Raw genomic sequence first — 18,603 nt, forward strand, 5'->3', positions numbered from 1 at the left:
CTTGGACTTGATGGGCACAAGATGAAAAGTTAGTGGTATGGTGGTGTTAGAGATTTGGCAGCTAATATGAAAGGGATTGTGCCAAAATACAACAGTAATATCCCAAAGGACATGTCTTTTTGGTTCACGACTCATCCTTTCATTGCAGTTGGTGCACTTGGAGCACCAGTATTTTACTCAGACTAACAGCAGATTCTCTTCAGTTGAGAGAAGCCGTAGCAGTGAAAGTCTTCAAAAAGTGTCTCAGCAAACTTTTTCTCTGCTGTTGGTTCACTTAATTTCTAATTTAGGTCAATGTCTTATGCCTTTACTTATTCAAAAGAAATCCTCGCAGTCGCGGAATTAAACCGGTGTGTCATCCATGCCTGTGCTGTACCATTTGTTTGGAAAGTGATGGGAGCAACAGACCAGATTATCAGATTCTTTTTAATTTTCTCCAAAGAATCAAAATATTTTGGAAAATGTGATACATACTTGTGTTATACACCCAAAGATCCAAACTTAAGAACTTGTCTCGCAGATGTTTGTTGTGCAAGATGATGCATTTACTGTTTTCTTTAATTTCATGTCATCCACTGTTGAGTCTTTGTAAAACATTGCCAAGCAGTTCGACACTAGAACATTCAGAGTGGTTAATGTGCAGTCTCCCATAATTTTGCTTGGACTTGAGATTTATTTTAAATATTATTGTGATATTTCACTCTTACGTAGTGGTTGTGAAGGGGGTCGTACAGTAATATACTACATGAAAAGATGTAGATAGCTATGACAACTGAAGTTTTTCTGAGCATCACTGTTGCAGTGTTGAACATATATGGTTAACTTTCATATTGAGCTTTTTGAGAAGGCTACAGCTTTACCAGTCCTTATATGTTGATATAAGGTTAGGATGTTTGGAAGATAGATCAAGAAATGCAGTAGTGGAAGATAGTTCAAGAGATGCACTATAAGAAAATGCTTACCATTCCATTTGTCATCCATTTGATAAAGTGGCATGAACGCAAAATTCATCACCCCTCATGGGGGAATCTGTAGGCTTAGGTAGTGCCCTCCTTTCTCATCTCAGCCACTATTCAAGCAAGATTTCAGTTTCTTTATGAAAGACCTTCTTTCTGATGACACTTTTTTTTAAGGGAATAAGGCATTGGCATGTTTTGTGGAATTAAGAAGTGGAATAAAACCAGTACTGTACTGTACAGTTTAACCATCCCATATGAAGACTGATGACATTTCCAAACACTTCCACAATACTCAAGTTATATGCTTCCTTTGCAATCACACTGTGAATGTGAAAGTAATATCAGTATAGTGTGACTTCTTGAGACAGGTCCACCGTGGTCCAAGTGAGACTGACAACAGTGGTACTGATGGATGTCCATTGAACTGGAGATAAAATTTGCTGGGAGTTGGCCATGGAAGATACAGCCACTAAATATTTGATTAGATTCTTAGACAAACTTATATTAGTCCTTTATAAAATATAGTGCTTAGCTAGTATGGACATTCTAATTTTAAATTTAATTTTGGTTACAAAATTTTTCATGTACTCAAAAATCTTTAGTATAATGCAGTATGAATGAAATTTTTGTAGAGGTAATGTCACTGGTTCATATTTTTAGTAGTTATAGGTTTTGTCTGTCTGGTATGTGTTGTGTATATGTATGGAAAAAAAAATATATATATTCAGTTGTTTAGACAAGTTGGAGCCAGGGCACTTGAGGCTTGAATACCATATGTGAATGATTGTGTGGCCCAGTTCACTAGACATGCAGTTGATAATTCTCCCATATTCATGTTTTATCTTTACTTCTCTTTGGATCCTACTCACCTCATTCGTCATTTGTGTAGGAAAAAGATAATGATGATGATTTACAACTCAGTGGTGTTAGAATCAGCTTCAGCCAGGTGTTCAGCCAAGAAATTGTACAGAAATGTAAAAAAAAAAAAAGAGTTCCTCCATCCATCCATCATCCAATCCTAAAAGTTAACTCGCAGTAATGGAAAAAGATAACCAACCTTTATTGAAAGTATTTGTTTATGTGATATATTTTCAGTACCGTAAAACACCATAACTTCGGACATTTTGCGAAAAAATGTAATAATTCAAGTTTATTGGAAAAGAGTGTGATATTTGCAAAAAATAATGATATGGGTAGGTAAGATAATCTTCAAAGAGTATTATGTATAAGTCCTTTTAAACTAGCTTGAATATGTGTGGGTGAAAAAAATTTATGAATCAAATGGAAAAAGAATCGGCATTTTTTAACCCTTCAAAACTTTGTTCACACAGAACAAACAGTTTCAATTGTAAGAATGTGATTAGTACGATTATATGTGGAAAAGTGTTGTAAGTACTGGACAGTAAACTATTTTTAAATATACAGTACACAGACATAATCTTGCTATGACTGTTTTAATGAATATTTGAGGCCCTGCGTGCAAGAGTATACCTATGCACCACCTTGTTGAAAATTGGGATAATGCTATCCCACAGTCCCTCAGAATATGTACTTTCATGTGGACTTGGTGGATGTGATGTATGACCCAAGACATAAGGGCGAAAACCCATAGAAATAACATTGGGTTTACATCGCCACCCTTTATCAGGCACAACCACTGTATTCATTAAAAAGATTATTAATGTAAAACATCATTATTCTTAGTATTATTGGTGTTATTTTGTTCTTTATTGCATTTAATAGATGTAAAGTGTCTGTTGTTCACATAAGAACACAGAACAACGAGGACCATGTAAAAAAAAAAAGAAAATGCTGTGTATTGATAATTTTTTTGAAAAATTTATAAAACTTACTTTTTATGACATTAACCAGGCAGTAACCAACAAGTCTACAGATATTCAGTTTCATCTTACAACATAAAGGAATGCACCAGCTATTGGCCTGCAGTACTAGTTTATGCATAAAAGTAGTGGCATTGTATGCTAATATGTTGATTTTTTTTTCTCAGGTATAAACAGTGGTACCTTTACTAAAAAGTTTTTGGATAAAATAGAGACAATCAGCTTTATAATGATATAAACGCCATTTTCCTAGGTATAATAGTTTTTGATGTATCGTTCTTCAGAGTTGTAAAAACTTTAAATGCGATTTCTGCCACTTTTAAAAAATTATGCATGGGTATACTCTTGCACGCGGTGCCTCATTTCTTCATTTTACAGAATAAATTCCTAAATTTGGATAGACAGATTACTGGAAAAACACAGACTATACACTCAACCCTCGGTTATCACTCCCAATTGGTCCCGCTATGGCTGCGCTATAGCCGAAACCGTAATAGCCGAATTGAAGAACTTATGGTAATAATTCTAATTGGTGCCATGACCTCAATATTTACTTCTAAGATACCTTTTTTGTACCACGTATTAATATATAATAGTCTAAAAATGAGCATGTTTTATGATGTGATCATGTTTCTTATAAATACCTCACACAGTTGATTCATTGATGTTATGTTTCTTCCCCACACTTTGCTTGGTCTCACCATTCTCTATAAGTTTCACATTTCCAGTTTGTCTGCATAACTTAGGTTCTTCCTCTTCTTTATTTCCCTGCCAGGTGCCTCAGCATTATGTTGGGTGATGGTAGGGGGACGGGGAGGGGGTACGTTGGCCATGGTCATATCATAAAAAAGGTTATTGTTCTCGCTATAACTGTTCACGGTCTGAGGGCGCGCACTTGAATGGTTTGGCGGGCAGGAGACTCGGTCGGGCGGCCAGTCAGTGCTCAGTTGGCACTGACGTCACACGTCCAATCACAGAGTGAAGCTTTTGTTGGCTGGGCGGAGCAGTGGAGCCTGGCCTTTTTGAAATTTTCGAACATTTGCGGTGGGTGATAGCAGGCATTTAGTGCATGATAAAGGTATTTCGGTAGTTTTTTAAATAGGCGTGATAACGAGATACGCTATAGTGGAACCCGTAATAGCCAAGGGTTGAGTGTAGGTGTTTGTGTGTGTGTGTGTGTGTGTGTGTGTATGTGTTTTACAAGCACAGGCCTATTTGGAATGTTTGTTTGTGTGTGTGTGTGTGTGTGTGTGTGTGTGTGTGTGTGTGTATTTACCTAATTGTATTTACCTAATTGTGATATACAGGAAATGAGCTACGCTCATGGGGTCCTGTCTCTGTTTCTCAGTAAGTCAGATTTAGCTTTAAACTCGTTTAAGTTTTTAGACTGGACGATCTCTTTGTCCAGGCTATTCCACAGGTCTATACATCTATAAGGAAAACTATATTTCTTGATATCCTTCAAGCAGCTTGATTTCTTCAGTTTCATTCTGTGTCCTCTTGTTGCTCTCTTATCCCATAAAAACAGATCTTCTTTGTCAATTTTATCTACTCCCACCATGGTCCTGAACACTGCAATCACATTGCCTCTCTTTCTCCTTTCTTCTAAGGAAGGCAAATCCAGCTTTTCCAGCCTCTCTTTGTATGACAGATCTGCCAGACTGGGGACCATTTTGGTTGCTGTTCTTTGTATTCTCTCAATCTTGTTTATATCTTTCTTTTTGTGTGGGGACCACACTACTGCTGCATATTCTAACCTGGGATGAATCATGGCCACTATCAATTTTTTCATCATTTTTTTCATGTGTGTGTGTGTGTGTGTGTGTGTGTGTGTGTGTGTGTGTGTGTGTGTGTGTGTGTGTGTGTTCTTACCTACCTAATTGTATCTTTACAGGAATGAGTCAAGCTCGTACTGTCCCGTGTCTTAAACCATGTTTATCGTACATATCCTTAAATTTGTGAATTGTTTTGGCACACACTATTTCATTTGGTAGTGCATTCCATTGATCAATTGCTCTGTTTGGGAAACTGAATTTCCTTACGTCTTTATCATCTCTCTTCTTATGCAGTTTTTTGCAGTGTCCTCTTGCTGATGCTTCTCCATATGTTAAGTAATCATTTATGTCCATTTTCTCCTTCCCTGATATGCACTTATATAGCATTATCATGTCACCTCTTTTCCTTCGCTCCTGTAGTGTTGGTAGATTCAGTTTATTGAGTCTTTCTTCGTAGCTTAGGTCCCTTAAGCTTGGTATCCATCTTGTAGCGGCCCTTTGAATTTTTTCAATCTTCTCTATGTGCTTTTTGAGATGAGGACTCCAGACTACTGATGCATATTCCAGGGTTGGTCTAATGAATGATGTTATTATCCTTCTTAGCATGTCTTCATTTATGTATGTGAATGCTATTCTCATATTTGCAAGCAGTGTATACATGTTCCGTACCTTCTCGCTGATGTGGTCAGCCGGAGATAGTCTGTTATTGATGATCACACCTAGGTCTTTCTCTCTTTCTGATGTGTATAGGGTTTTATTTCCTAACTTATAATCCCAATCAGGTCTTTTTCCACTTTTACTAAACTTGATTACATGACACTTGTCCACATTGAATTCCATTTGCCATGTACTACTCCATTCATGAAGTTTATTTAATTCTTCTTGTAGCTCCCTACAAGAGTCTGTGTTAGTAATTCTCCTTTGTATTTTTGCATCATCTGCAAACATATTCAGATAGCTCTCATTTCCAGTGTTACTGTTTATATCATTTATATACACTAAAAACATGATTGGTGCCAGCACTGAACCCTGTGGTACTCCACTAGTCACTTCTTTCCATGATGAGTAGTTTCCTCTTAGTACTGTTCTCATTTCTCTTTTTATGAGAAAGTCTTGCATCCAACAAAACAGTTTGCCTCGAATTCCTCCTTGATGGTACAGTTTCCATAAAAGTCTTTGGTGTGGTACTGTGTCAAAAGCTTTCTTGAAATCTAAATAGATACTGTCCACCCATCCTTCTCTTTCCTGTATTGTGTTTGTTACTCTGTCATAGTAGCTCAACAGATTAGTAACACATGATTTTCCTTTTCTGAAACCAAACTGTCTTTCTGTTATCATACTGTGTTCTTCTAGATGATTTACCCAAGCTTTTCTAATACCTTGCTTACAACACTGGTCAGTGATACTGGTCGGTAGTTGAGTGGATTTTGTCTATTTCCTTTCTTGAATAAGGGGACAATATTTGCTTTTTTCCAAATATCAGGAGTTTACCTTGACTCAAGGATTTCTTGAAAATTAAAAATAATGGTTTACTTAACTCCTTTGCACATTCTCGTAGTACCCAACATGAAATTTCATCAGGACCACTTGCTTTTCCTCTGTCTAATCTACTTAACTCCCCCTGTATTACTTTTTCTGCTATTTGTATATCTGGTAGTATGTGTGGACATGCATGTTCCACATAGTCCCTCTCAAAATTTTTTTCTTCTGTAAAAACTAATTGGAAATTCTTATTTAGTGCTTCACAAATACAGTAATCCCTCTAATATCCGAACGCCCAATATCCGAACATCCCCACTAACCGGACATAATCCTCCTGGGATCCAATATTCCCAAAATGGGCCAAAAACTGCAAAAAATTAAAAAAAAATCTGACTTTTTTCCCTCCCATAATTTGAAATTCCCGCCTGGCGCCAAACAGCTGTTACACCATGGTCCCTTCACCCCTTCCTTCCTCCCCCTCCCCCCTCAGGTTGCCATTTGGTATTTTTCATTACCAAGTGTGGGCCAATTTGGTAATGAAAAATTCGTTTGGTAATGAATTAGAAAAATGCATTACCAAATGGATTTTTCACATGTATGAGGATACACAGGATGGAGATGGTGGATTGTTTGCTCTCTCTGATTAATCTGCTACCCTACATAGTGTGAAAATAATCAACATGGTGTTAGTTATAAGGAGAGTGATTACATGTATTTCCACTTGTATATATACTGTAATTAGTGAAGAATATATGCTAGCTTTACGAATTTGGTAATGAAAAGTTATATTTGACAATGAAAGTTGAGGAGATTGGTAATGTGGCTGTTGCGATCTGGCAACTCTGTTACCCCACCAACATCAACAGTCACAGCTTAACTCCGATGGAGAGCAGATACTCATAACAGTGCAAGCCACAGGTGCTTGTTTTTTGTGAATAAACAGTGAATAAACTGCAATACCTTACCACTAGAACACACAGGAATTTACAGTGTTGTGCAGTGTTAAGAAATTAGAATTTAGAGTGCAGAGGATTAACTGTGGACTGCAAACTGGCGGTTCAAACCAGTCCAAGAGCAAGGGACTTGTAAGTACCCAGAATGTTTAATATTGTATAAACTCACCTCTAAAACCTCATTTTATGGTTCTTTTGCATTTATTTCAGTCTTTTATGTCCCTTATTGGTGTGATTTGGGTCTTAAATAGGTGCAATGCATGTCCAGAGGGAGTTGTATAGGTGTTTTTCAGAGTTAGGGTCCATAAGTACAAGTCCATAAGCTGGGGCCCAATATCCGGACAGGACCACTATCCGGACCTGCCTATGGCTCTATTGATCCGGATATTGGAGGGGTTACTGTATCTTTCTCTTGTGTATAAGTGATTCGCTCGTCCGTAATTGATTGTATTATATCTTTTACTTTGGTTTTGCTTCTGATATAGCTGTAAAACAGCTTTGGTTGATCACTACTTTTATTTATTATATCCTCCTCAAACTGTTTTTGGGCTTCCCTCCTTATTCTTGTATAATCGTTTCTTGCCTGTTTGTAATTATTATACATCCTTTCACTATTATGTCTTCTGTATCTATTCCACAACAAATCTCTTCTTTCTTTTGATTTTTTACATTCTGTATTGAACCATTTCTGTATTTTCTTATCTGCTTCTTTGTGCTGTGGGATATACTTCTGGACTCCTATTTCATAAAATTCACAGAATTTTTTATATACAGCATTTAAATCTTGTCCTCTAAGCTCATTTTCCCGATCAACTTCTAAGAAATACTTCTTTAGGTCTTGATAATTTCCCTTTTTATAGTTTAGGCTCTTTTTGTAACTGTCATTGCTGTTTACTATGTCATATGCTATCCTGAAGTTATAATTTAGTACTGCATGATCGCTTTTGCCGAGTGGAGGGGGATATATTAATCTGTCAATATCATTTTCTTGCCTAGTAAATATTAGATCTAGCACTGAAGGTACATCAAGTCCTCTTTTTCTTGTGGTTTCCCTCACATGTTGCGTTAGGAAGAACTCTTGTACGAGATCCAGGAGCTTTTGGTTCCAACAGCTTTCTTGGCTAATTATATCTAGAGTATTCCAATTTATATTTGTATTGAAATTCCCAGTTAGTATAATTCTTTCTGATTTCTCTTCCATTGTATGTAGTAATGATCTTAAACTCTGAATTGTACTCTCTGCCAGGTCCTCATATTCATCTCTTTCCCATGTGTTTGATCTGTGTGTGTGTGTGTGTGTGTGTGTGTGTGTGTATAAGACCAAAGTGTGTAGCTCATTAATACATTCCATGGTGCCTTCATAACATGTGCCTGTGTGTGTGTGTGTCTCTTGATTTGTGTGCGTGTTAGTGGGTGTGTGGGTGTCATTAGAACCAGTAAGAAGTGTTTAACATTATATTATGTTATTTCAGTATGCATTTGTTGAGTCAGTGAGGTAGCTATTTGATAATTAAGTGAAGTTTTGTTTAGGAATAAGAGGTCACTTCCCCTTACAGTTTGGAATATATGCAATGCATCTTTATACGGTATACTGTAATTTTTTTGTCTGAAAAAGTTTCTGAATAGTTATTATATTTATGGCCAGAATACCTCACTACAATGTGATATGATTCATCTTAATGTGATCTCAATTTATGAGCTCTAAAAAGGAGATATTTTTGGATATTTCTCTTTATATATGTATAACTTGGGCCACGAGTGCCCAATTTTTTTTTTTTTTTTACATTTTTTAGAAACTTCCAAAGTGTCCAATGTTTGGATAGTGTGTCCAGCGATAGGTGCTATTAACTATTCTCATATTTAAAGGGCAAATACATGGATGTCCGAAGTTTGGAAGAGCTGTCCGAAGTTAGGAAATTTGTTCCTAACTTCAGACACTTGAAAAAAAAAAAAAAAAAAAAACGAGTTTAGCGTGTCTAATTTTTTTTATTATATGGATTCAGTAGTTACTCTCCCTGGCTACCACATGACACCAACAGGGATAAAATTGCACCATTTCACACAGAGTTATTCATTAAAACATATAAAAAATGTCCGAAGTTAGGGTGTTTTACGGTACTGTGGTAGGTGGGGGCGCTCACCATCCACTAACTCAATGTCGCACTGCTTTGCGTGTCTGCCCTTTCTTCTCTTCCTTCCTTCCTCTTCTGTCTTTCCTTCATTCATTCCCCTTCCTTCTTCCTAAGAGTGACTTTACACTCCCTTTTCTTTCTTTCCTTCATTCCTTCCTCTTCCTTCTGCCTATGGGTGACTCTACACTGAGTGACAAGCCAAGTGGTTTTCTGTACACCAGGAAGCCATTTACAATGCTGGGTGGTAACCATATAACCAAATTTTGGCATCTGGTGGTTTAAGGCGCACCAATCGGTTTGAGCCTGTGTAGGTTTATATCCAATGGGTGGTTGGAGTTTATTGCTCATGTAATGCCACTCAGGGATAAAAGAGGCTGGTCACTTTCATCTTAAATCTCAGGACCAACTTGTCTAGCCTGAGCTCCTACGCTTCTCATGGGGCGACATGGGATTGGATATGGATGGATATCTTTTCATTCACTGCAAATTCAATTAACTTAAACTCCTAGGCAAGACGACCCCTGGATTCATTCAAGTATTGCACAGTGGTGAGAGGAGGAACAACAGGGGGAATGACAGAATGAGAAAATCATGTATGGACAAAGTAACCTGGAAGCTGTTCTGTCATGGCCATCTTCTAATAAGGGATTCCCAGGATGAAGCAAGGTGTCATGAGATGATGGTGATGATTAAATAAGATATGCTGATGTTAGAAAAAATTATAATGTTGAAATATTGCTGGTGGTCAGACCCAGGTAGCTTGGCATAGCTGAGTTTTATGGATATATACGGTACTATTTTGCAAAACCATGTTCAAAGCACTTTTTTTTTTTTTTTTTTTTTTAATCCTGATAAAATTTAAAGTTTGTTACAAGGACAATGGAGCTGTAATGCCATTCTTATTAGTTATATCTCTATCAAGACAAAATCCTGTACCTCCATTGTACACCACTTGTGTGCAGTGGTAATACTGTATGAATGGTTTACCTCATTATGCCTGAAACCTGCCTCCATGACAGTGTTATGGAGAAACATGGGCTTGAACTATTCAGAAATTGTTAGAATTTCCCACAGGTGAATAAAATAGTCTGGTTTTAGTTTAAATAGAATGTGTAACTTGTTGAAGACATTAAAAGGTCTTAATGGTATTTGTAATTTACTTCACTTTTTATGTTGCTGGCCTTCCATTTTATGACATTTTTATTATTTGTGGCAGATCAAAAGTGTGACGGATCACACACTCGAGAACAGGATGGAGAGTTTCTTCTTGGCGGAGACTACCAAATATCTGTACTTGCTGTTTGACCGGGACCACTGGCTGCACGAGACTGGGCAAATAGGCACTGCAGTTAACGTTGGCTCCAGGCAGTGTGTGGTCGAGGCGGGAGGATACATTTTCAACTCAGGTAAACTGACTAGTAACTGATGCCAAGCCTTACTATGTTGGAGAAAGTGACAGGTAGATACAAAATGGTATTTGATAATTATTGGGGATCTGGTATTTTCATGTTGTTTAGACTGCAGCTTAACCTAAAGAAATGATAATATAATAATGTGCAATGTACTCTACTTTCCTAACCTTACAGAAGCACATCCAGTTGATCCTGGGGCTTTGGCATGCTGTTCAACCAAGGATGAGGATTGGTTTCTCTCCCTTGAAGACCAGGTGGCCCTTATTCTTGACCCAACCAGGGTACCTTGGAACAACAGAAAGGGACATAAGAAGAAAAGTGGTGACAAGACAACAACTGATACTGGGGAATCTGACTGTGATAAAAATGAAATTCAGGAAACAAGAACTAAAGAGGAGGAAAAACCTAACCTTGATGAGCAGAAGGTGGAAGGTAAAATTGTTATATTGAAAGGACAGGGTAATATTTTTACTTTCTCTGAAACTCCCAACCAGAAGCCAGTTGGGTCTGAGATGAAGGCTAGTGATGAGAAAAATGAGGGGGAGAGAAGAAACAGTGATCAGTATGGAAGGGAAGAGAAAGATGATAATGATAACGCTAGTATTGGTAGCTTAATAGAGAATTCAGTTAAAGATGCAGTTATATTAAATGAAAAGGAGAGGGAAGAGACTGAAAGTGATATAGGAATATCAGAGAATAGAATTAAAGAAAAGGTGAGCAAAGAAGGTTCAAGTAAAGGGAAAGATGCTAATGAGATTGCTGAGCTTGATGTTTTAAATAAAATAAGAGAGAAAGTGAAGGACAGAATACTGGACAAAGGGAGAAATGATGGACAAGGAGGATTAGTGACAGGGAAGGAAGGTGATGAGGTAGGCTCTGGAATAATCAAACAACAAGACAGCCCCAGATTTGCATCCCTGAGTGAGGTGGCAGAGAGAGGTCAGGGTGGTGGTAACAACTCAGGGATGGAAAACTCTGGTTCTTCACCAAGTGTCTCAAGCTCAAAATATGGTACTGCTTCCACCACCCCTGAAAACAGAACCCCAACCACATCGAAGATTGTCCCAGCACTGCCCACTGTGAAGAGGGTGTTTTCACTTCCAGAACTGAGGCAGAGGGTGGCATCTGATCTGCTGGGGTACAGAAACCTGACAACAACTACCAGCCATGCCCTTCTGTCTTGCACACATCCGCCCTTCACACACATGCTCAATTTGAAAGGCCAAATGTTTAATCCATAATTAAGCTAACTTTCCATTACTTATTTGAAGTATGGTGCAGATTTATTGTTAACACACACACACACACACACACACACAGTTTCATAACTGCTTCTCGTCACACAGCCTGTTGCTGTACTTTTTTTTTTCTTACTATTGGTCATACATAGGCTTTAGGACATCATGTACTTTTCCATAAGCAAATCACAGTTTCATGTTCAAATTCAGGTGCAGAAAATTATAAGCTAAATTTGTAGCTTACAGTGTTGTTCCATATATTCAAAATCAACATACAGTATTGAGAAAAGAAGGTTATACCGATTTCAGTACCGTACATGTTTTGCCACTTACATAAATACATTACATTTGTAAAGGTCTTGACCATGCTGGCATGAGTCAGCCTTTGTCACTTTATGGCTTCTTGATCTGCAGCACCTATTGTTTTTACTCGTGAGTCTTTCTAGAAGACTTTATCCCATGTCTTAGGTCTGCCTGTTGAAATTGATTCATACATTCATGTCATACATTTTTACATTTTACATTTTGAGTGTCAAGAGTTCCATGGGGCAGGCATGTTTGTCTGATGGCTGAGTTCTAAGCTGAATGGTGTGCTTCAGTTTCCCAGTCAAGTGTTCATAATCGTGAGGTCTTTTTTTTTTTTTTTAGGACATCATCCCAGTCGTCTTTGAGGTAGAATGAGGTACCAGAGATGTGTACTGATGCTATACTCTGTCCACATTAATTTGGGCTAAAATTGCTGTCTCCCCATCTTTAATGCTGAGCTGTAACAAGAGATTGACATTAAAACAATGGTGCTGATCATGAAGAAGTGCTATGGAAAGGACATCAAGCCATTACACTGTCATTTTATCCCACTGAAGCGTGTGAAATAAGCTGCAAAAGGACAAAAAACTTTTGCAACAATGAACTACAGTATAGTAATGCTGTGAGTCCCTTTTTGAACTTCAATCTGTTTACATATACAGTATTTATATACAGTATATATATATATATATATATATATACATCCATCCATCATCCAATCCTACGTTGCCCCATGAGGAGCGTAGGAGCCCGGGGCTAGCCAGTTGGTCCTGACATTTAAGATGAGAGTGACCAGCCTCACTCATCCCTGAGTGGCATTACGTGAGCAATAAACCGCAACCACCCCTTGGATATAAACCTTCACCGGCTCAATCCAATTGGAGCACAGTAATTACCCACTAAACCACCAGGCGCCAAAATTTGGTCATAGGAGTCTGAGATCGAATCCTGGCCAGGACATTGTGATTAATTTGTTTCAGTTCACTGATTACAGTAGCCCTGAATATCCCAGTTGCCATGTGACATATCTATGCTACGTGTTATCATAGGCATTTCCTTCAGTTGTGATGCATCAATGCTCTAGTTAATACTTGGATATTATTACAGTATCATATAAGTGAACGTATGATTTCACAACTTCTATTCCCAAGTGAGGATACTTTTTTTAGGGATTGTACACAGCATGTGTTAGGAGTGTAATGCTGTATGATAGTGACATCTGGAATATTCAAAGGCTCCAATGTACAAAACTAACAACGAATGATTGATGAATGTTTAGTGTCCTTTAATTCGAGGCCTGGGGGGGGGGGGCAAGAATTTAGAAGAGTTGAGAGGAGAGATGGGACTGTAATGTACTGGTGATGCAATGAGGAGGGGTAGATCGAGATGGTTTGGACAAGTTGAGAGGACGGATGATGACCAATGGGGGTAGGGTTGTAAGAGGTGGACCAAAAAAAAAAGACCTGGGACAAGGTCACAGGCAGAGACCTCAGAGATAAGGGTTGAATAAGCCTGAGATCGAGTTGCATGGTGGGCTGCCATTAGGTGAAAAGGCTGGTGCATGCAACCATATCAGAGCCATTATAAACAATACTGTACAACATGAAATTGTACATTATATATAGAGAGAGAAGACAGACAGATTTGAAAATAACTCTGTGACCATGAGAAGACAGGTAACCCATATAATTTACAGCTTACAGAAGAAAAAGTCCTGAGGAAAGTGAAATTTAAAAAATGTTTTGCGATTTTTATTCAACATTTTTCAACTTTTACAATTTTTTTGTACTTTTTCTTGTGCAGTTACAATCAGTTGAATGATTCCCAAGGTTATGATCACTTGGTCACAAACAGATGCATAACAAATCTGTGAGGTCATTATCAGTACTTTCAAATGAAAGAACAGAACTCTCTTAGGAAATTAAAGCTGTATAATGTACATGTATGTGTATATATATAAATAATATACACAGTTTTACTAAACCCTAATCATCAGAGGTGTTAAGATCAACATAAGTGTATGCTGACCTCACTATGCATCTGTCCTGACCAAGTTTTTACACCAATCCTCTCCTCTGGTCTCACAGGTCCTTCTCTTAGGGCACAGCCAGAGGTACTCAAAGTATTTTTTTTTTTGTTATTTATATAATATATATAGTTATTTATACATTTTTTTTTTATTTTTTGGCAGTCTTGAAAACTTAAATTACTCTTGTACTTCCACCTCTTGCACAACTTGGCAAGAGAACCGTAAACTTAAAAAAAGAAAGAAAGAAAAAAACTATAACGACAAAAACCGGACAGTATGACCTTCCCTATATTTTTCACCATAGAAAAAATAGTATTCACAAGTGAGCAACGAATCCTCCTCTATCTGCAACAACAAATACACAGGTATGGCTGAGTAAGGACTGATGAAGTTGGAGACACCAATGCGGCAGTATGTGAGCTTGGTTTATTCTTTTAATGCTTCACAAGCCTCTTTACTCTGCTGTTGTGTGTGACATCAGCCATAATAAACTTCGTCCTATTTCAAGCTTCATACAAAATACAGTAATAAATATTTTCATATTATTGCTTTCCAGAAGAAACTCATGATTCTGAGTGCATCTGCTTTTCTGTCTCCTGTCATACAATCTCAGCTTTCATTCTGTTTATTTACTGTCACACCATAAAACTCCTAACATCTGACTTTAAGTGTAACACTCAAGTCCCACTGCCCCTCAACATCCAGCCACATTGGTGAAAGACAGTCAGGGAGTCAAGCTAACATCTTCACCCCCCGGCAGGAAGAAAAGTGCAGGGTTGGGAGAATATTAAACTCCACCAGCGTAACTCCTTACTATTAACTACTATAGTTTACTTACATTGGCTTTACTTTATTTGATGATCATGTAATATTTCAACACTTTCTTCCTATTAGAAAACTCTGAAATCTGCTTTCAACTTGCACTACAATATACAGTACAGTAATACTGGGGGGTCTCCCTGCCCTGCACTCATATCTTCGTCCCGGTAAGCTTTAGTCAAGCATGAAAATGTGTAGAAGGTAAAGAAAGCAACACACTACCTGACTACAGCTCAAGCAAGTTTCCACCTGTTCACAGTGCAAGGATAACAGCTTTCCTTTTTCTCTGTTTACATCAGATGAATATACAATTCATTATCTGCACAGCAACCAAGGGGTAAAATTATACATATGAACACAAAATTCATAACCAAGGTCGGTGGGTTCCTAAATGTTTGACCATATGCACTGCAGAGAAAAAATGAAAGAATCCATCACATGGAGAACTGGAACATCAGCAAACATGGGAACTCAGTCCACGCTGAAACTCCCATGCACATGAAGAGGATTACAGTATTTTCACTTATAGAAATTCCTTTTGTTTGTTCCTCTCCATGTTTGTGGAATCCTCACTGCACCGGATGCCACACAGGAAAGCTCAGCTTACACTTAAAAAGAAATATCGGACTTTGAAAATCAATTCTATTTGAGAGAAACTGGTAATACTAGAAAAAAAATATTGTACAAATATATACTTTCAGTACTATATACTCAGATGCAAATTGTAATGGCTTAATAAAATTTGTTACACCTCAGAAAAAACTGTGTGTACCTTATGCCAAATACAGCAATACCTCCATAGGTGGTACATCACTGGAGTTCTGCACATGCCAAACCACACATTTTCAAGGGCAGTGACCAAAGATAAAATTTTTGATGCAAATAACTTAGAAAGGTAAAAGCCAACTTTCCTTCATTTAAAATCTCTAAAAGCAAGTACGTAATACTAATTACAGAACAAAGAGTACCCCATACCTGAATGTATGACTGTCATGTAAAAACTGTGTTGTTAACATAGTACTGGTATATGAAATACAAGGTTCTAAATTAAAAGAAACATTCTGTATTCTAAACAATGTTTGAGATCAAAATTTCTGGTGACATGCAAAGTTAGATTTTTCACTATTTCTGTTATTTTGCAAAATAGCAATTGTGAACTGCTATCATAATTTACAAATGCTTTACTCAGAAACTCTTATTATGGACTGTAAAATTAAATTAAAAAACTAGCAACCAGGGCTTACATTATGTGAATGAACCTTCACAACTCTGTATTACCAAATCATCCAAACAAAATACTTGAAACAACTGAATATATTTTTAGGAAATGGATATTCCTAAACTATGCATTACTGTAATGAATGACAATGTTGGAAAATTGATTTCCATTATAACTGCTTCATTACTAAAGCACCCAAAAGTAAACAAATGGCTGAGTGGTCCCTGAGTGGCTCCCGATGGCTGGTTCTGGCATGGTAGCCGGCTCAGAAGTAGTAGGCATCATCCTTGACTCGTCCACCATCTCCCTCAGACACAAAGCGCTTGCGGCCCCTGTGGTGATGGTTCAGATATTGAAAATATAGTTTGTAATATTCTGACCTATGACACTATGCTATAATTCAGATAATAAGGCAAAGTACTTTTATCAACCAGGGAGAAGTGCAAAGGAAGTGGAAAAGAGAGTGCAACGGTGTGGAGGGGGATGAAGGCTTTAAGAAGGTGGTGGAGGCAACAAATGGAGTGCATGAAGGGGTTAGTACAGGTAACCACGTTAATGTATGGGTGTGTGATTTTGTATGGCATGAGAGTAAAGTCATGTGAAACAGCAGTGATAACTGAAATATTGAGGAATATGTGCACAATGTACAGAGTAAATGAGATAATACAGTGGAGTCACAATTTAAGACAGTGGGAAGTATTAATCTTACAATGACATAAGCATTTATTTCTCCCTTTATTTTTAATAACTTGATATCACTCAATTACATGAGAGAAATAAAGTGGATTTCCAGATGGCTGTTTTAGTGGTAGGTGGGGGCACTCGCTATCCACTCACTCAATGTAGTGCTGATTTCAGGTGCCTGCCCTTTCCTCTCTTCCTTCCTTCTTTCCCTCCTTCAATGTCTGTCTTTCCTTCATTCTTTCCTCTCCCTTCTGTCTATGGGTGACTATACTACGAGTGACAAGACAAATGGTTTCCTGTACATCAGGAAACCATTTACTATGCTGGGTGGTAATCATATAACCAAATTACGGTGTCTGGTGGTTTAGTGGGTAATTAAGGTGCTCCAGTCAGCTTGAGACAGTGCAGGTTTATATCACGTTGAGTACACCGCTTCCCATCCGATCAGCGAAGTTAAGCAACGTTGGGTCTGGTTAGTACTTGGATGGGTGACCGCCTGGGAAGACCAGATGCTGTTGGCATCCCTACGTCAAGTGGGGTTGGTGGAGGATTAGTGCCCCTCCCTGTAAAACAATTAACTCTAAGCCCTTGGCCACCCCATTTGGGATACATGGCGTCTGGAAATGGATGGATGGATGGATGGTATGGGTTTACTGCTCATGTAATGCCACTCAGGGAAGAATGAGGCTGGTCACTCTCATCTTAAATGTCAGGACCAACTTGCTTAGCCCCGTGCTCCTAAGCTCCTCATGGGGTAACACTGGATTGGACGATTATGATGAATTTATTTGTCTATAATCAGTAATTTATGTTAATTCCTGATTTCACTAACCATGGAAGAACTGCCACTCTTCACCAGATTATATAATTTTCGACATCAAATTCGGTCAACTAAACCCCGTACATTGTTTGTGCCCTCTGTGTCACTAAAAGGAAGGGAGGAAATTATAACAACATTATTTTACTCACTGCTACAAGGAAGAGAGGCTTTAATACAGTCAAAGAGAATAAAAAATTGGTCGGCTGAGTCTATCATCTCGGTTTTGGGACGGTTATTATTCTTTCTTTCCCTAAATATTGATAAGCTTTATTTTACATCCTTTTCATGTATCTGCTCATCAAAACAAAAATAAATAGTGTTATGAGAAACATGTAATGACGCTTCGTTAAGAAATATTAGCACGACACAGCAGAAGATCGTATGTTACGATCATAAATAACAACAAACTCACGTGTCTACTGCCTCGGTGGACCTGCTGTGCAAAGATCATGGAAAACTGTTGCACAGAAAAATGGACAGTGTTTTGACTGAAGTATTTCCTGAAGTCTAGAGGAATACCCTGTTCAGGGTACACCACCGCCATGTTGTTTTGACTTTTTGTATGGTATTTTGGAGCCCTCGGCATCGTCGGATTTCAGCCGGTGGTCTCGTCTCTGCATGAGTAGCCCGACTTCCATATTGGACTAGCTGGCGATCAATGGCAACTCTTGAGTTAATGACGGCAGGAATTGCTCAGTGCTAAGGTTCTGTGGTCCATGCCCACCCACATGATGCACGTCCTACAACTGCTTGCCTAAGCTTTGTTGTTGTGTCTCCGAGCATTTTTTCTCAATCCTCAATTCATCCCAGAACTCTGACCAGGCAGTTACAATGCCTAAGCACCTAGCATGTGCTTCCCCTTGCCATGAGTGCTAAGTACACAAGAAAAGCATTTATTGCTGAGAAAAAAGTAACAATATCAGACGAAGTAGCA

The 18,603-nt window shown here is 38.1% G+C and overlaps 2 protein-coding genes and 1 pseudogene across 2 annotated transcripts in view; 2 read left to right on the plus strand and 1 right to left on the minus strand.

The window, feature by feature from the left end:
• The window catches only part of Edem1 (ER degradation-enhancing alpha-mannosidase-like protein 2), a 99,238-nt gene extending 86,641 nt beyond the window's left edge, over window positions 1-12,597 (plus strand). The window contains exons 10-11 of the mRNA XM_080273386.1: window positions 10,359-10,548; window positions 10,729-12,597. Coding sequence (XP_080129512.1) covers window positions 10,359-10,548; window positions 10,729-11,795 — 1,257 coding nt within the window. The 3' untranslated portion in view covers window positions 11,796-12,597. The remainder of the gene's footprint in view (window positions 1-10,358; window positions 10,549-10,728) is intronic.
• A 1,237-nt stretch (window positions 12,598-13,834) lies between these two features.
• Pdcd4 (Programmed cell death 4) overlaps window positions 13,835-18,603 on the minus strand; it is a 109,843-nt gene continuing 105,074 nt past the window's right edge. Inside the window, exon 8 of the mRNA XM_080273383.1 lies at window positions 13,835-16,497. Within this exon, the coding sequence (XP_080129509.1) occupies window positions 16,431-16,497 (67 nt within the window). The 3' untranslated portion in view covers window positions 13,835-16,430. The remainder of the gene's footprint in view (window positions 16,498-18,603) is intronic.
• Window positions 17,252-17,370, plus strand: LOC145401167 (5S ribosomal RNA; annotated as a pseudogene).

This window comes from Coenobita brevimanus, chromosome 54, assembly GCF_032717465.1.
Source record: "Coenobita brevimanus isolate Jiangsu-jjx chromosome 54, ASM3271746v2, whole genome shotgun sequence".
Classification (NCBI taxonomy): domain Eukaryota; kingdom Metazoa; phylum Arthropoda; class Malacostraca; order Decapoda; family Coenobitidae; genus Coenobita; species Coenobita brevimanus.